Source organism: Trachymyrmex cornetzi, unplaced genomic scaffold (genome assembly GCF_001594075.2).
Source record: "Trachymyrmex cornetzi isolate Tcor2-1 unplaced genomic scaffold, Tcor1.1 scaffold1093, whole genome shotgun sequence".
Taxonomy (NCBI): Eukaryota; Metazoa; Arthropoda; class Insecta; order Hymenoptera; family Formicidae; genus Trachymyrmex; species Trachymyrmex cornetzi.
The window spans coordinates 104954-122536 of NW_017295646.1; the positions used below are offsets into that span (position 1 = coordinate 104954).

The 17583-nt window shown below is 33.6% G+C and overlaps 1 protein-coding gene across 1 annotated transcript; it reads left to right on the plus strand.

Annotated features, from left to right (window-relative positions):
* Nucleotides 1-3518: 3518 nt before the first annotated feature.
* Nucleotides 3519-15384, plus strand: cue (Low-density lipoprotein receptor repeat domain-containing protein cueball). The gene is made up of 7 exons (XM_018508329.1): nucleotides 3519-3827; nucleotides 8619-8831; nucleotides 9604-9793; nucleotides 11496-12110; nucleotides 12490-12804; nucleotides 13230-13506; nucleotides 14854-15384. The coding sequence occupies exons 1-7, from the start codon at nucleotides 3686-3688 to the stop codon at nucleotides 14956-14958; spliced, it is 1857 nt and encodes a 618-aa protein (XP_018363831.1). The 5' UTR covers nucleotides 3519-3685; the 3' UTR covers nucleotides 14959-15384.
* The last annotated feature ends 2199 nt before the right edge of the window (nucleotides 15385-17583 follow it).

Below are 17583 nucleotides of genomic sequence, written 5' to 3' on the forward strand. Positions count from 1 at the left end.
CCACCACCGTCGCCGCCGCCGCCGCCACCGGCACGGGCGCTCATACCAGCCACTTTTATTGATCAATAATATACGCCGTCTCTCCTGCCTGCTACCTTGCTTAGTACTCGGCGTTGTCACTCCGGGCCGCTCCCGCACTCTTTTCCATTGACCAGCGTTTCCTCGCGTTCACCATCGGCGTCGTCCTGATATCTCAAACGAATGAACAGCGTCGATCGAATTGCTCCATAAATAAGATCACAAGTTCTTCTAAATTTTGTTATTTCTCGAGCAGTCTAAAATTATTCGCGCCGTCTCTCTTACCTTCTTCTAGTCAGTGATGTGTAATGAAAAGAAATCATGATCGTGATTCACTAATTTTGATTACTTTCTTGAAGAGAGAGACAAACATTTTCGAACGTCTCATAAATCATAATATATATTTTTTTTCAAGAAGAATGTAATTATTTAACTAATTGTAAATTGAAAAAAGCGAAGAGATTTAAAAAATCCAAGTTGCAAGTTTTATTTTTGGGGTGCGACGTTTTATTTGATTTGAAACCAAATGGTTGAATAGTGAGATATTTTATGACGACTTGGTTGCGATTCTAATTTATTTCTTGTTTAGAAATATTTATAATTTGCACTGTAATTACTCGCTGTGCGATTTATTTCTGGGATATATTTGTCACATCAACACATTACATTTCCGAGGTTTATCGTTTGAACTGAACGATATTCCCGCCGACGACTTTCGCTTTCCCAATTTTCCCTCGATTCACATGTCATTTATATTTTACGTAACGTTGGCATATTATAAGAGTATCGTTTATCTTATTTATTTTTAAGTATTTCTTTCTTATATAAAAAATTCATTTAATATAAACTTCCAGTGTGGAGAACATTTTTTATAAGAGATATTTCTAAAATAATAAAGTTGCATAGAAATATGTATAGTCTTATTATGAAATCAAATGTTTAATGAACTATTAATTCTGAAATTTTATAAGGGATTGAGAACGTATAAAATAAAATATAAGTGTAACATATCACTTACAAATATGCAAAATTTTTAATTATTGACTATAGACATTTTTTGAACGGAATTTTTATCGTTTCTAATTTTTACAAGTGTTTAATCAATTATAATACCTAATATTTTTATTTTTACCGTATTCTTTTCTTTTTTAATATTTAAAACGGAGAGAATGGAGCATAAAATGTTAACCTTGCGTCGATAATATAGCGGGCTGTGATAAAAGTTTATCAGCTGTGAATTGTAACTTAAAATTTCGTGTAATATGTAATGCTGTTATGAAAATTAATTATTGGATTTCAATTATAATGTTATTGTACAAACGACATCGTCTACAAAAATAAAAAATGTGTATTAATTTATTATATTAACACAGTTGTGTGTGTGTTCACTTTATTACAATATATAATTAAGTTAATTAATTATCTGTAAATTTTTTAAGTTAATTATCTGTTAATTTCTGAAAAATTATAAATTAATAAAAACAGGCGAGATGCGAAATCATGTGTTTCGAAAATTCAAGTAATTAATAGTTTCGGAAAACAGATTAAAGAAATGCTTTAGTAAACAGAACGTTGCTCCAATATCTACGTAATTATCTTCGTGATCTAACAATAAATATACAGTAGTCAATTTGTCACATTGCGTTATTTCAGTTTTTTGCAACTCATAGAAAGAATATTTTACGTCCTCGGTGTTTTAAGTTTTAAGCCGTAAGAAATTGACCAACTACAATCGAATGCGAAGAGAATAATTGATTGTGATTCGTCCATTCCTTATGGCTTGAGGCTTAAAAATATATTATAGATCCGGGGTAAAAAGACCGGTCGAAAGATCTCTCTCTCTTTTCTTTTTAAATCACACGTAATCCGTGATGAAATTTTCGCGTTCTTGAATGGCGAAAGCCGAAGGTAAGGACTCGGCGCATTTAAATGGAAGCGCGAGAGCAAAATTAGCGCGTGCCGGCCACGAGCCGACGCACGCGATTGTACAATGGCGTAACGATCGATCCCGCAACCAATTTCGAATTCATCTCCAATATCCGCTCCGAGTTGCGCGTCGTAGAAAATAGAACGGTTGATTGATAGACCTAAGACGATGTACACAAGCAGTCAATATAATGACGTTCTCTCGTACGATTAAACGGATTCTCGCGAATCCTCCATTTAAGTGTTTGTTACGGTAATTACATAATTTGATTACAGCTTTAGTTTATTCTGCAATTCTATTTTATGCGTAGGAATTAGATGTCACCGTGACTTGCTGAAAGAGAAGCTCGCTGAAGGTTTATCCAGACAAACTTGTGTAAACGTATACATGAAAAGAAAATCATCCAATCACATTTCTATTATAAAGACACACGTGAAATGCGATTGTATAATTTTCTTTATGCTGTTATACAAATTTGTCTGGATAGATCCTTAGAGAGAAACGTGTTAAAAAAATTATGTTTGATGCACGAAAGAGCATTAGTGCAGTTAGTGAGCCGTTCTGAAATTCGAGATAAATCCGTTATAGAAAATAATAAATTAAAATGATATGGCATATTATGCGCGCGCATAATACGCGGATAGGTATATTAATCAAGTTTAATAAATCGGGGCGTTTACCAATTAGTGATTAAAATGCTTGACCTTATGAAGAAATTAATAGAGTGACCTGCGATCCGCCGCGAACAATTCACTCGATTCACAGCACGGAGCAGTTAAAGAACGTATTATAACACGACCGATTCTTTTGGCAATAAATTAGCTGATCGTGCAGAAAAATAATAAACTTATAAAAAGTTCATGATAAAACATTTTTTATATAAAATGAAGAGGAAAAAACAAGCAGATATTTTGGTTTAATGTTTCTTAAAAAATTCAGGATTAGAATATCGCTCATTTTGCTAAAACAATTTTTTAAAAATGTAATTTTTTATTCTCGCTTGCAGAAAAAAACATGAAAAAAGAAAATATTTTTGATTCTTCTATAATCAATTATTACACCAAAATTAATATTACAAAAGTTTAATAATTCAAAATATTGACATATTGACTAAAAAACTTTGTTTTTCAAAAACAAAAAGATCTTGAAACTGACACTCTCAATATTTGTCATATTGATCCATTAAAGCCTAATGCACAATTGAAAAGAGCAAGTAACAAAAACAGGGAATAACAGATTTCAATCTATTTATCAATTGTATCTCCGGCTTACTAAGTAAGAGTATCTTATCAGAGCGCGTAACACACTTTATATTATTATAATAATTAAAGTTAAAATAAAAATATCGTGTACTTGTAATATGAAACTATTAAAATTGCAGCTGCTCAAGTTGATAAGAGCAAAAGAAACGAAGGAAGCAATGAATTAGAAATGACACTCTGTTCTTTGGGACTAAATGCTGTCCGTTGGCGTCCGTTGGCGTCCACGGTGGGACGCGGCGCCTTGGCACGTCGCGGCGCCTCGACACATCGCATCGCCGCGCTCGGAAGTCGAAGCGGAGCGCGCAGAGCAGAGCAGACGACGACGACGACGACGACGACGGCGACGGCGACGCGGCTTGATTGCCTGGCCTCAGTTCGCGCACAGCCGCTACGGTGTGAGGACGTGCTTGATATTTCTCGGCACGTATATTTGCCAAAGACAGAAAGAGAGGGATACGCGAGTCCGTGTCGCCTGTTCATGCTCCTCGTCACACCACGGTCTGTCCACGCGAATGCCGAACAACTGCCAGTCATGATCTCCGTTAAGACGCGATCTTTCCTATTGAGCACGCTTTGCCTGCTATGCAACCTCGTGGTCACAACGTACGCCCGGTCCTGGGGTAAGTTTATGAGAGAGACATTAACGTACGTGTGACAGGTAACGTGGGGACGATCAGTCGCGATCATCCCTGATGACATAGGCCGGTAACAGCCGATCAAATACCGGGGGGTACGATGGAATCGTACGGGAGTCGGGTATCGGCGGACACCGCACACAAGTGGCCGGTCCATGTCCGTGCATCCGTACGTGTGTACGCGCGCGCTCGTATTGGTGCACGAGCGCCGACTCCATTCACCCGCAGCAGCCCGTCACGTACGCCACTTTTGTACTCGGCAATTCTCTTTACGCGCGAAAGCGACGAACGCGCAAAAGTTGAATGAAACGCGATAGTGATCAGCGATATGCGTCCACGTTGACCTGTCGCCTATCACCAGGTGCTACGCGATCGGCCACCCACGCTCGTCCTTACGTCTGTTTTACGTAACGAATGTCAGCGCGCTACCGGGATGACGAACGCGCACCCATACGCGCGAACGTCAATGGGAAACGAGAGACGGGGTCGTGGGGGTCAATAGGGGTTCCTAGTGGAATTTTAGGCACCGAGAGAGAAGCAGTTATTTCTTTTCCTTTTACGTTTTCTTTAGATGGGAAGAACGATTTTGCTCAAGTATTTAAAAGTTCAGCTTGATACATGTTTGAAAATTATTTTGTTGCATCATTAAATTATCGCGTAACAATTTCAAGCACGATGAATACTAATGCAACAAGTTTTAATTTTTTTTCTAGCAATCTTATTTTTCCTCTTAGATTAATTTTTGCGTATGGAATGAACGATTTTGCTCAAGTATTTAAAGGTCCAACTTGATTCATATTTGATAATTATTTTGTTGTATCATTAAACAATTACGCAAAAATACCAAGTACGACATTCCTGCCAATTATCCTCTTTTTCCTCTTAGATTTTCTTTTTATGAAAAAAAGTTTTGCTCAAGCGTTTAAAAGTTCAATACTTACAGACCTAAAAATAATTTTGTTGGACTATAAAAATAATTACGTAAAAATTTCCAGCACGATGAGTACTAATGCAAAAAATTCTGACATTTCTAACAATCAATTTGATCGTCTTATATAATTATTTTGATGGTCCAACAAAATTATTATTAGATTTGTATCTAGTTAAATTTTTAGATCGTCAGTAAAATCATTCTTCAGTTTTACTATACTGAACTAGAATTTTCTGTCTCATTTCCGTCAAATATCAAAAAGATATTTATTTCCCTTTAAAACGAAAAGTCTACATTAGTTTAGTCATAAAAAAAAAACCGGAACTCTTATTGTTCAGGTCCGGACGCGTTTCCACGGATCATGTTATTTAGCGGACAAGACCTTGTGCAACCTTATTTTGTTCACGGTGTAACAGGAAATAAAAAGCTAGCTGCTGTATCTTGATCTGATTTCTGGTTCCTAACCAACACTAGAGAGAAACAGAAAGAGGAAAGAAAGAGAGAGCGTGTACAATAGAAATCAATTAAGATCGCTAAAAATTCGAGTTCAACAGTTCATTCTCATCTCGGCGAGTTGTTAATACGCGTCGGATAATCGGGAACATAATCGATACGCAATAATATGTTTGCCTGAGAGTTGACGTTGATACTCTTTGGGAAAATCGGTATAAGTCAAAGATCAAAGTGTGGAGCACGATAATATAAATAATAATAATATTATATAATCAGGGAAGATCCGTTTCTATCAAGAAACGCGCAGTTATTTACGTACTATTAAAAATTTCTTTTTGACCAGTCTCTCTCTCTCTCTCTCTCTCTTTTCTCTCTTTATCTGTCATGCGATTATTAATATATATTTTTTATATCAAATACGATAGAGAACGCCAACACGATTAAAGTTAGATGTTTCGAATAATACAATATAATTCTTTATTAAATCAATCTGAAATAATTAATTGATTCAATAAAGAATGTATATTGTATTATTCGAAACTATATATTGTATTATTCTAATTTTGACCGTGTTAGCGTTCTCTATTGTATTTGATGTATTCATACATACGGTCGTTTCTTAAGTCTTAAGAATATATATTTTTTAACTTACTGAGCGGAAAGTAAATAAAATCAAGTACGCATCTTACGGTCTCGAAGATGATCAATTAATCTTGAAAAAAATCGCACAATTGATTTAGTTGATATGTACTTTTTGGATTGCCTTGAGTAATGATGTAATATTATATCTCGGCGAATACTTTTTTTTCATCGAACAAAAAATATGCAAATAAAAACCATTTTGCTTGCCGCCGAATAAAACGAAATCTTTTTGCGTCATTCGACGATCGAGATTTGAACGCGTGTGTTAAGTTACATATGCTTTATCGTATGCAAAAATTGCGCGTATGCGCAAAGTCTGGTAACAAAACGAACTTGGGATGTGTAAATGAACCGTTGCAAAGCGCGAAAAATTAATTTGCACAAATTTGTTTTTTCATTCAAAGGTGTGATTCGTTCGCGCGTGTTTTTTAACGGTTCGCGAATTGCGGGAAGTACAGATTTTCGTTTTTTGCGAAATCTTTCAAAAACCATCAACAAACGACAGTTCGAGAAATACTCCCAATATCGTTATTCCGTTATGCAACGGAATTTCATCCTTGCCTGTCGATATTATAATTTAGAACGCAGATTTTCTGAATTTTTGTCCTAAATATACAACTCTTAGCATCAACTTTCATTTTATTAAATAAATAATTCGGATAATGGAATAGTATTTTTATGCCAAATATGATCAATGAACGTTATATTGTATCTGACGGGACAAATAACGCATAACATCGAAGTAAAACTAAACGATAAAGATCGAGTGCGATGTTACGATATTTCGTGATGCATAATGCATAACGAATTGACGTGAAGGAGAAAAAAACAGATTTGTAGCTCCGCAATAGTTTTTAACCGTATTAATTTCGCATATATAAACGATAACGAATATATTATACGAAGTCGCAAGAGATTGAGACATCAGAAATAAAAATGGTAATAAGAAAAATAAAACTCTTTTATTATCGTTGAGTTATGCTTTCCACACTGATCTTATTTCTCTCCGAAATATTTTCTTTATTTTAATTATAAGAAACATCGAAGAGAATAGGGCGCATTTAATGAATTGCACCGTTTGCAATGTTGAACATATCATTTTATTAAATATTCAAATAAGATAAATTTTTATCTACTAAAACTCTATCTATTTATTTTAAGTACTTTTATGTCCGTTTTTACCAATGTAGATTAACTTTAATCTTGCATGGTTCAATTTACTCTTTATCTTTCTCTAATTTTTAGAAAAGGTGAACCAAGGTTAAAATTAAACTATATATTAGTAGAAACGCACATAAGACTTTTATACTGTAATTCAAGTATTGATGTCGTTATATTAGCGACACTGTTATTAAGAGTTACAGAATAGGAGCCTAAATTCAATACTAGATTAGAAGAGAGATCGCTGGAACAGTTATCGCTAGAACGTTCATTTCCTCATGATAACCGATTACAGCGTGATCATATTACTTTCTATTCGATTTGTCGTCGAGGAAAACGATAGAAAGAAACAAGATAATTTATCTAAAACTTGGATGAACCTAAGTAACTCGGTCGTATTTACATTGACGCGCGATAATTCTTGTGCAAGTTGACCGATTAGAATTTTTTTTTTTGAAACAGCAATTTTTGTCCCTCATTGTATATATATTCACTGATATCTGGGACCTGCAGTTTAACGCCGATCCGAACAGCGAATCGTAAAAAATCGCGTATATATACGAGGCGCAGGTGAAATTTAACTCGGATCTACAGATAGAATATTTCGCATCGAAATTTTCACGTTATGCTCGACGCGTGCGTTTGTCGTAACCTCGAAGTATTTTTCCTATGGTAGCTTGCATATTAACAATCAATGTAGTAACTTTGTAAGGCGACAAATATTTTGTCCAAGCAAGAAGAAGCAACAGTTACGATATCTTATCGAATTGCACGCTTACGTATATGAAGTAAATATACCAAAATGCAGTACTTAAGAAGTCGTTACTTCTCTTTCTGTCACTTTACTTCCGTCATTTTGGCATTCTTGGCATTCTTTGTCGTTTACTTACTCAATAATTCCATCGTGTCCAGCGGTTGTAATTGTGCGTGCTATACGCGTAGCATATCAAACCTTTTACTTTGTAAATATTTTATTTTATTACCAAGTTTGAAATGCATATTAGGCATACAAATCAAAATAGTTCTGTGTATAATGTAACAAAAATGAAATTTATTTTAAAAAGAAAAGAAGATTTTTGATATAAATAAACCGAATCGTAAATGTTTCGCAAGGAAAACGCAACAGATTCTCAAGTGACGCGCGACGTGCTATCGTAGTTCCTCGCAAATTGGCGCAAAAATACCATCGTTGAAATTAGAGATTTTTTTTCTCGATACGATATTCAATATTTTAACGTTGATAATCTCGAGTGATCCACAAGATCCATCTGACGTAGTAATTACACAATGACGAATAATGATATCAATTACTTTCTGATTAATCGATGATAAATGTTCAATAGCGATTACTTGTAGATTAAATTGCGATGACATTTTTTCTGCATTTCACTTACACTGTAAAAGCATGAAAATAATTTTCTTTAGTTATTTATTTTTAATTTATGGATACTATCTGATTAATAGAGAATTATATAAAGTTAAAATTTTATTTTGCACACTATAAAGCTTATACTCGAAAGTCTTAATGGTTTTATTCGGTTAGTTCATCTTACTTGAGATCATATTCTAATGGGTTCTTCTTTCTGCAGACTTGGCCGTGGTGATCGGTAACGAAATCGACTTCTACGCGCGTAACAGAACACGTATGGGCCATGCTAGCATCAGAGAAGCCATTTCCCTGACCGGAGTAACATACGATGATACCACTCGAACGATGTATTTGTCTGACGTAAAGAACAACGTGTCTATATTCAGCAACGACCTCACGGAAAGGAATTTCACGTCAACGCCCCTGTTGAAGAGTAAGTACAGAGCGCTAATTAACTCCTTCATTTACCATAAAGAGGTCAAATTCGATAATAATGGATATTTTAAAAACATCAAAAAGATTCAGAATTTCTATTTTTAGCTCATTCTTTGAGATGACTAGATTGAAATAAAAAGATGTATGTCATTAAATAGTTTTCTTAATGTTATTTATATAAGATTGATTCTAATATTTGTGGAATATTCTATATTTGAGAAATTTTCTCGTTTATTGATTAACTTAAGTTCTATCTTTACCGATAAGTTCATTATAATACGAAAATGAGAAGGTATCAAAATTCACGCGAACACGCAATTCTTATGGTCTACGTTCACACAAATGCCAATGAAATCGCTTCCGCTTGTTAAGGCGAATTTTTAAGATGCATAAGAAATTCCGTGGAATTTTCTACGTGCTTTCTAGGTATTTGCACACACAATCCAACTAAACCGGTTTTATTCATGAAAAGTCATTTACTCAGACATAATGATAAATCGAAAAGATTCTTTGCAATGGATTTTTTGCGACCAGTGTCATCGATGATGGACATCCTTCATTTTCTATTTCTTTTACATAGAAATAACTCCTTTTAAATATTATAACGAAGATACCACATAAATTAACATTTTGAAAAATACTTGTGCGTATCTTCCTCTTTGGAAATCTCTGGCGCGGAAAGAATTCCAAAGAAATGCGTGTTGAAATGTAAATACGATCTATGAGATGTCTTTACGTCGCTGTTACATCATTTAATTGCGTGTGCGTAGAAGAGAACGGAATGCACGTCGTCGGCATCGTTTTCGACACACCGTCGCGCACTCTGTTCTGGATTGACGCTGTGAAGGAAATTATTGCGAAGATGCACGTATCGGAGAACGGTGAACCAGGCGTTCCTGTCGTTTTGCACAATCTCACCGAGAGCAGCCCACGTGGCATCGCCCTCGACGTGTGTAACAGGTGCGCCATTTACAATGTCCTACGTCACAGGGATCAGTCCTCTTATCTCTTGACCCGTTTGTAGAATCGAGAAATGCCAAGTATCAATGGAAGTCGTAAATCACAATAGCAGTATATAAATACAAATTCTGAAAATAAATTAAAGAATCATTAAAGCTATATATCAATTTTTAATAAAGTTTACTAAGAAATTGAATTTAGTAAAGAAAATTTTATTAATTTTATTATATGTGAAATATATTATATATAATTTGGGAATTATTTTAATAATATTGATCAGACATCTTCTAATTAGACTAACGAAATAACGTCAAGATTAAGGTTGGTGATGCCATTTTTCAGTAAAAATGTTTGGTAGTGTGTATTATTTATTAGTTGAAAAATGACCGCATCAAAATTGGAGACGTCATTCTGATTAGAGAATCTCTAATATTGACGATTAGACACAAATAAAGCAATGTAGCATAAAATAGAAATAAGTATTAATAATTATGCATAATATTAAAACAAAATGAAAAGAGTAAAGTACGAGACGGGATCTCATATGGATAGCTATCGCAGCAATTTCCAATACATTCATCGATCTTGCATTGTCAGCGAATGCTTTATAATAAAAAAATAAAAGCGCAGCTGAAAATGTGATACTAGAAAAGGCGTTGTTCTCGTTGGAACTTTCCGATTGTCTGTTCATTTTGCTTCGTCAAAGAAATCTTTTATATATATATAATAAAATATTATATTCTACCATCACACATAAAAAGATTACAAGAGATGTCATTTTATCTTATTCTATTCTAGTTTAGACATTATAAAAACTTTATTTTATATCTTTAAGAATTTATGTTGAGAAAAACAAATTTATTTATAAATATAGTTACATGTGAAATTTTGCACCTTCCGTCAGCAATCTAAGTCTTTTAGCTTCAGCGCAAATTTGTATATTGTTCGTAACGGTATAAAAAATCTTGCATATCTGAAAAAATTCTTGCATATTTGTAAAAAAAAGCTTTAACAACTAATTTTTACTATCATAGAAATCGAATTTTGCTTTACTTATATATTTTACATATTTAAATTTATCTATTAAAATTCACAATCAAAATATCGACTGTGCTTTCAAAGTCCAATTTACCCGGCGAAGAATTAAGACTCCTGAGTACTCATTCCAGCCATATTAAATCGTGACGTCGTAAGTGAGAAATGTGTTATAAGCGACACGTTCATTTTTCTTGCATGCCATTTGAGAATAAAGAGAATTTGGATGAAATGAAATAATAAGGTCGCTTTAAAACACTTGTAAAAATGGACGAAAACTATTCTTATCTCCCTTAACAATCAGTAAATAGTCGTAAAGTGCGTTTACTAAATAGTTTTTACAATGCGCATGCGTAGCCTATTTTTACTTCACGAGTCTTTTTCGACTCTTTACTAATTATCAGGAAAAATAAGAAGAGTCTTCATCCATTTTTACAAATGTTTTAAAGCGATCTCAACATTTCGTTTCATCCAATTCTCTTTATTTACAAATAGTATGCAAGAAAAATCAACGTGTCATTTCTCGCTTAAGACGTCATGATTCAATATGGCTGAAGTGACTACTCAAGAGCCTTAATATGAAATAAATTTGTTAGATGATTTACTTCCAGTATCAAACAAAAAAAAATGATAGAACATTGAAAATAATGATAAATTTTTTCTTCAGTCGTATATACTGGCCGAACAGTAACAAGTCAAATCCCAGTATCGAGTGTTCTAATCTTGACGGGAGCAATCGGATGATTGTCATCAAAGAGAATCTGTATGAGCCCTTGGCGGTGGCGATTGACCACGCAGAACAGAAGCTATACTGGATCGATGATGTCGAGGGGATACACTTCAAGATCGAACGCAGCAACTTGGACGGCAGCCAACGAGAATTGTTGGTCCATAAACAGCATCAGCAGCCGGTTTATCTGGCTGTGGATAACGAATTAATATACTGGTCCGATTGGGTATACAGAGCGATTTGGACCATACCGAAAAACACCAAGGCTGGAGATTCCCCGTCCAAGTTCAAATCGTACTACTCTACTAATAGGGACGCTGATCCGGCCGGAATAGTTACGCGTGACAACATCGGTCAGATCGATTGTGCGAAGATCCTACCGACGAGAGAAAAAAAACCGAACCTGTTAGTGCCCGCTTTACGACCGGCGTCCGAGACGTTCAATAATCTAACTACCAGCACGGAGGAATCGGACTTGACCACCGAGAGCTCCAAATACTGCCTAAATGGCCATCTGAACAAAACTACTAATACATGCCGATGCAAAGGAGGGTGAGTACAGGTGTAAGCAGATAGTTAAATAGATGTTATTGATATTTTATATTAATATATTTATGATAGAAATAAAGACTATAATATTTTGAATAAAATCGAGCCAGATTATAACTATTTGTCACAATTTAATGATTTAATATAAAATGATGAAATTTTAGTTTTTCACAAGTGTAAAAAGTGATATACAAGTGTATAATATATATATTACATTTTAATTTAATTTTTAAATATTGTACGAATTTTTAACATAAATTTATATATGTAGTTGCATACAAAAATTTCACAAATAAGTGATGATCCATTAAATTATATATACACATATGTGTTTCCACGTTTGATAAGCAATTTAAAATTCGCTTAATCTCTCTTCTCGCAGATTTACTGGATCCTTTTGCGAAATATCTCTCTGTCACAATTACTGCCTCCATGGTAAATGTACTGTAAACCATCGCGGACTTCCTGAATGCAAATGCACGGGCACGTTTAGCGGTGACCGCTGCGAGACAAATGTTTGCAATGGCTACTGCCTTTACGACGGCGAGTGTTCCGTCCAAGATGGAAGACCATTTTGTAGCTGTAAATATTCTAAAGGGACCCGGTGCGAAGAACCGAACGATATTGAGGAGATTTGCACGATTTATTGCGCGAGCGATCACGTCAGATTACCCAGCATCAGTGTAACATCGTGCAGGTATATGTTTCTTAAAAATGGATGTCTCATTTTATATTTTATAATTCTGTTTCCAATATCATTTAGGCTGCGGTCCACTTGCTTCTTCCAAATGCTCTAAACATTATGCTCCAAACGCTACGCTCCGATTGGTCCATTACTATTTCGAATGCTACAATTGCTACGTGAACGCTCCAGCCAACCCACCTCCCGAGGTGAGGCAGTTGAAGATTTGAAGCGCTAAGTGGACCGCAGCCTTAATAACATAGAATAATAATTAAAAGCTTAAAGATTACAATTACGCTAAAAAATATTAATATTTTTAATAAGATCGTTGTATTCATAATAAGGTCGTTTAACAAAATTCAGAAAAAATACGTGATTTTAAAAGTAATCGGTATGTACACATAAATGCAATATATCAATATCTCATTATATATCAACAGGTGTACAAATTTCAATCAAACGGCCGAAAGAATTACACTTACCAACAGTTTCCAGAACGGCATTCTGTTACCAATATTCATAGCCTTCATCATCCTATTTCTTCTAATCATCGCCGTACTTAGTTATTATATAAATAAATTACGGAGGCGACCACGAATCAAGAGGCACTATGTGGTCAGTAAAGGCGTTACGCCGCTCACATCCCGACCGCAGATACCGGACAATCAGTGCGAAATTACCATAGAGAATTGCTGCAACATGAATATCTGCGAGACTGTGAGTGATATGTCTTCTAAATAACGCCCCATGTAATTGATAACATGCGTCGTGTCAGCATTGCTGATACTAAAGAAACTTAAGACCAAATTTCGTGATGCCCATCCTCCTCGCGTTTCACACTTTGCTACGAATGCAAAATCGCGACTCCTTGCAATTGCGGTTATCGCACTTCTGTAATTACAATAAGTCATTAGAAGATACTATATTTGGCTCGATTGACAAGGTAGCGATTATACGATTCAAATTCTACGATGTTTTAACTTCGAATCTGATTAAAATATCTATTTTTCTCAGAGTTACTACTTTTACTTAGCTTTTTATACTGTTAGTTCTTGAGGAAAGTATCAAATTAGTTTGTATATTATGAGTTATGAGCACGAATTTTTGAGTTAATTCTGCCGAAAAATACGTACTTATTTTTACATACTTTGCGTATCTCTGCTTTAAAAAAAAAAAATTTGAAATTGTCATTACATGCTATTTAATAACTTTCTTATTGGCAACATTTAAATAACGGCTTTCAGAACAGTATTGCGCTAGTATTATATCAAGAGATTATCTTATCGATTAATTTGTATGACATACATATTTGTAGACATTCTAATTATCATTTATTTGTAATTCACTTGGCTTTGCAAGCAATTTTTTATGGCCATTTTTTATCAACAATTTTTTACTTTATCGCTTTTATGTTTCTTTTTTCCACTCTAGTTAAAAATTCATATTAAGGGAAAAAAAATAGGAATAAATACATCATTTCTAATATTCTATACATAACTAAAAAAATCATTAAAATATTTTTATAACATTATTAATATTTTATTTAATTTTGTAACAATAATTAACTTTGACGATGAAAAAATGTCGGCATTAATTTATTTATTATCTTATAACATTTAAGAGAAGACAAAGTCAAATTATGCTATCTCCTTTACGAATGCAACTGTGTCGCTCGTAGATTTCAATTGCCTGCGCAGTGTCAAAGATCGAATTATATTAAGACTGAATGAATCTGTTTTATCGTTAAATTCCGATTAAGCAATCAACTAAATTGGAATTATAATTCTCCGTACAGTGTTAATTGTACGATAATATTAACGGTTATAGTTTTATTTTTTTCGCAGCTTTAAAAATACGATGTATATTTGTTATTTGAAATAAACGACGGTTATATTAAGAATAAGACTTTCTACAAAGACATCTTTAAGAATCATTTTATAATTATTTGCAAATATATGATTCGACGCATTTGAGAAATAAATCTTCCTCGTGCTAAGCTCTATTTCTAAATTTATATAAATTTAATTAAATTCGTCAACAGGATAATTTCGTTTCTTTTTACAGCCGTGTTTCGAACCGAAATTACGAAATGGTGTGTCAAAGAGCAATAATGTGAAAAAGGAAGAGAAGAACTTCTTGTTGGATGATATGGAAGGTAATTCGTGCTAGCACATGCTGCTCTTGTCTCGTCGCATGAAATGACGAAAACTCTGCACGAGTTCTGCACCGCGTCGGAGATCGCATTCGCGGGACTGTTCCGCGTTTATATATAATACGGCGGCGAACTTTAGTATTGTTGTTAAGTTTGAAAATCTGTGTTGATGGAATGCGCACAAGTGCGCTATATCGACGACGATTTCACTCCAACTTGGGAAAGAAAGCCAAAGGTCTTTTTAGAAAGTCCTATTTCTTAGTATATCATACACGTTAGAGCTATGTTTTAGAACCATTTTTCACTTTAGTAGTCATTAAATTTATCATTTTTGACGATGTTAGACATTTGTTTTAGCAATTATAAAGCTGGATTTTACATTTTTCTAAACCTGCCGATCGCAATCCCTCGTGCACAAGCAATACTAAAGTTTTAAATAAAGACACGAGATGTTATAAAATTCGAAGTTATAAACGAATTTTTTTATTATATTATTGAATTATTAATTTTATTACATTATTTTTTTATTATATTATATATTATATTTCTCTCAAACATTATATAATAACTGAATTCCGTTTCTAAAACAATATCAGAGAGAGAGAGAGAGAGAGAGAGAGAGAGAGAGAAAGGATTTTAAATTTAAATATAAAAATATAAAAATTCATATTTAAAGAAATATAAAAATTTTTTATTTAATAAAATATACAATTTTTGACAGAAATATACAGAATTTCGAATTCGTGAGATTGTATTATCAAACAAAAAAAAGATGAGATGATATGATATCGATATTTAAAACAAGGGAAGAGATATACAGTTTAGAAAAAATTTGTTATTATTCTCTTTCTAAGATTTACCTGCTGAACAACATAATTCTGATATAAAAAATTTTGTAATATTTCTTTATAGTTTCGTATTGTATTTCTGTTCATTTCTCTTAAATCATTTAGAAGAGAACTCAAATGTATGCAAAAAGTAGCTATCGCAGTCACAAGGGGTGCGCAAAAGTTGCCTTAAGCGATAATTCTAATCATTGCTCAAAGTACCGCTGAGTACATTCCTGAATGAAATTTAGATCGTGATATGGCGTCACAGAGATAAGTGATTCTCTTATAACATTTTTTGACTGAGTCATCTGTCAATGGCTTTACGGTACATAATTATATTAGTAATTTTATTGCATCAGATCATTATTCAACAAAATTCCATTTGTCATTCTTTGATACTTATCGCATTGACGGGAATATTATCGCGTAAAAGCTTCATATTTCGAAGCGCTTCTCTCTAATTTCATTCTCAGTTGATCTATTCACTTTGTTTGTATACATTTCCGTAATCATATTCAACCACTGACCATTTTTTATCATACTGTGAGTACAACATACACGTGTATATATATATATATGTATACATCTAATATTTATACGTGTACATATATGTATACATATAGTTATACGTGTACATATATGTATACATCTAACATTTACGAATATATGAACGATGAGCTCGAGTTGGATCGTGTTTTACGCATCTATGATCCTTTAATGTGAATTTCTACCGCTATTGGACATTAATTCACTTCGAGAAACGTTATCACTGACGTAAATAGTAGTCATATGAAAATTCATGTGGCATTGTCTGGCAACTGCATATAATATACGTATACATATTATACGAAATGTATATTAGATGAAACTAGAAGAATATTCAAAGAGTCACAATGTATAGAAACGATTCTCATCCTCATTCAAACATCAGATATCCCCAATGATATAAAAATATACTGCAGATGTATAAAACTTTGTCAGAAGTTTCTAATATTTATACATCAATGATATCCGTGATTTTTAATTCATCTAATTTGAGGATCGTTAGAATCGTTTTTTATAGTACCGTTTGAAGATACCTGTAGCGTTTACTTTATTGCAGAACAATACTCCGTTTATTTAACTGCGAAAACTTTTGTTCTGTATCGATATATGCAACGCTGAGCCAACTTTTAAATCTTTCTTCCAATTTTATTCCGTCGCGAGAATGAAAAATATTTGTCTCCCATTTTTATGTTATGTCGTGTGTAATTATGATAGTTACAGTGCACGTATAAAGTCATGCGCGTGCGAGGCGAATGTACAAATGCACCGCACTTGTACGTTAAAATTGATTTTATTTTAGTTATTTTATTCTTATACGGAGAGAGGATGATCGCAAATTTTTATTTTTATTTTTTGGCCCACATTTTTGCGCAAATCAGTCGTAATATATAGTAGTTACTTAAAGCGTACAATCTATTACGTACACCAAAGTTACTTTTGTTAGTAATAACATGAAACAGAGTACAATATTATTGGTTTGTAGAAATTATATCGCATATATTAACTTAAGACATAATTAGACCATTTACTGTGTTATGTTATGTGGAAGCATATATATGGAAATGTTGTTCAATTCTAATTACGTTGTAAAGTAGCAAACCAATGATTATTATGTTGTTCATTTAATTGTTTATTTATAGAATTTATATTATTCTTTATGATACGGAATAATGTTCCTGTCGTTATGACAACAGATTATTCACAGTACATGACGATGCTTTCTGTTCCTGTATACGCTAGATGTTACTTAAAGAAAAATTGTCTTAT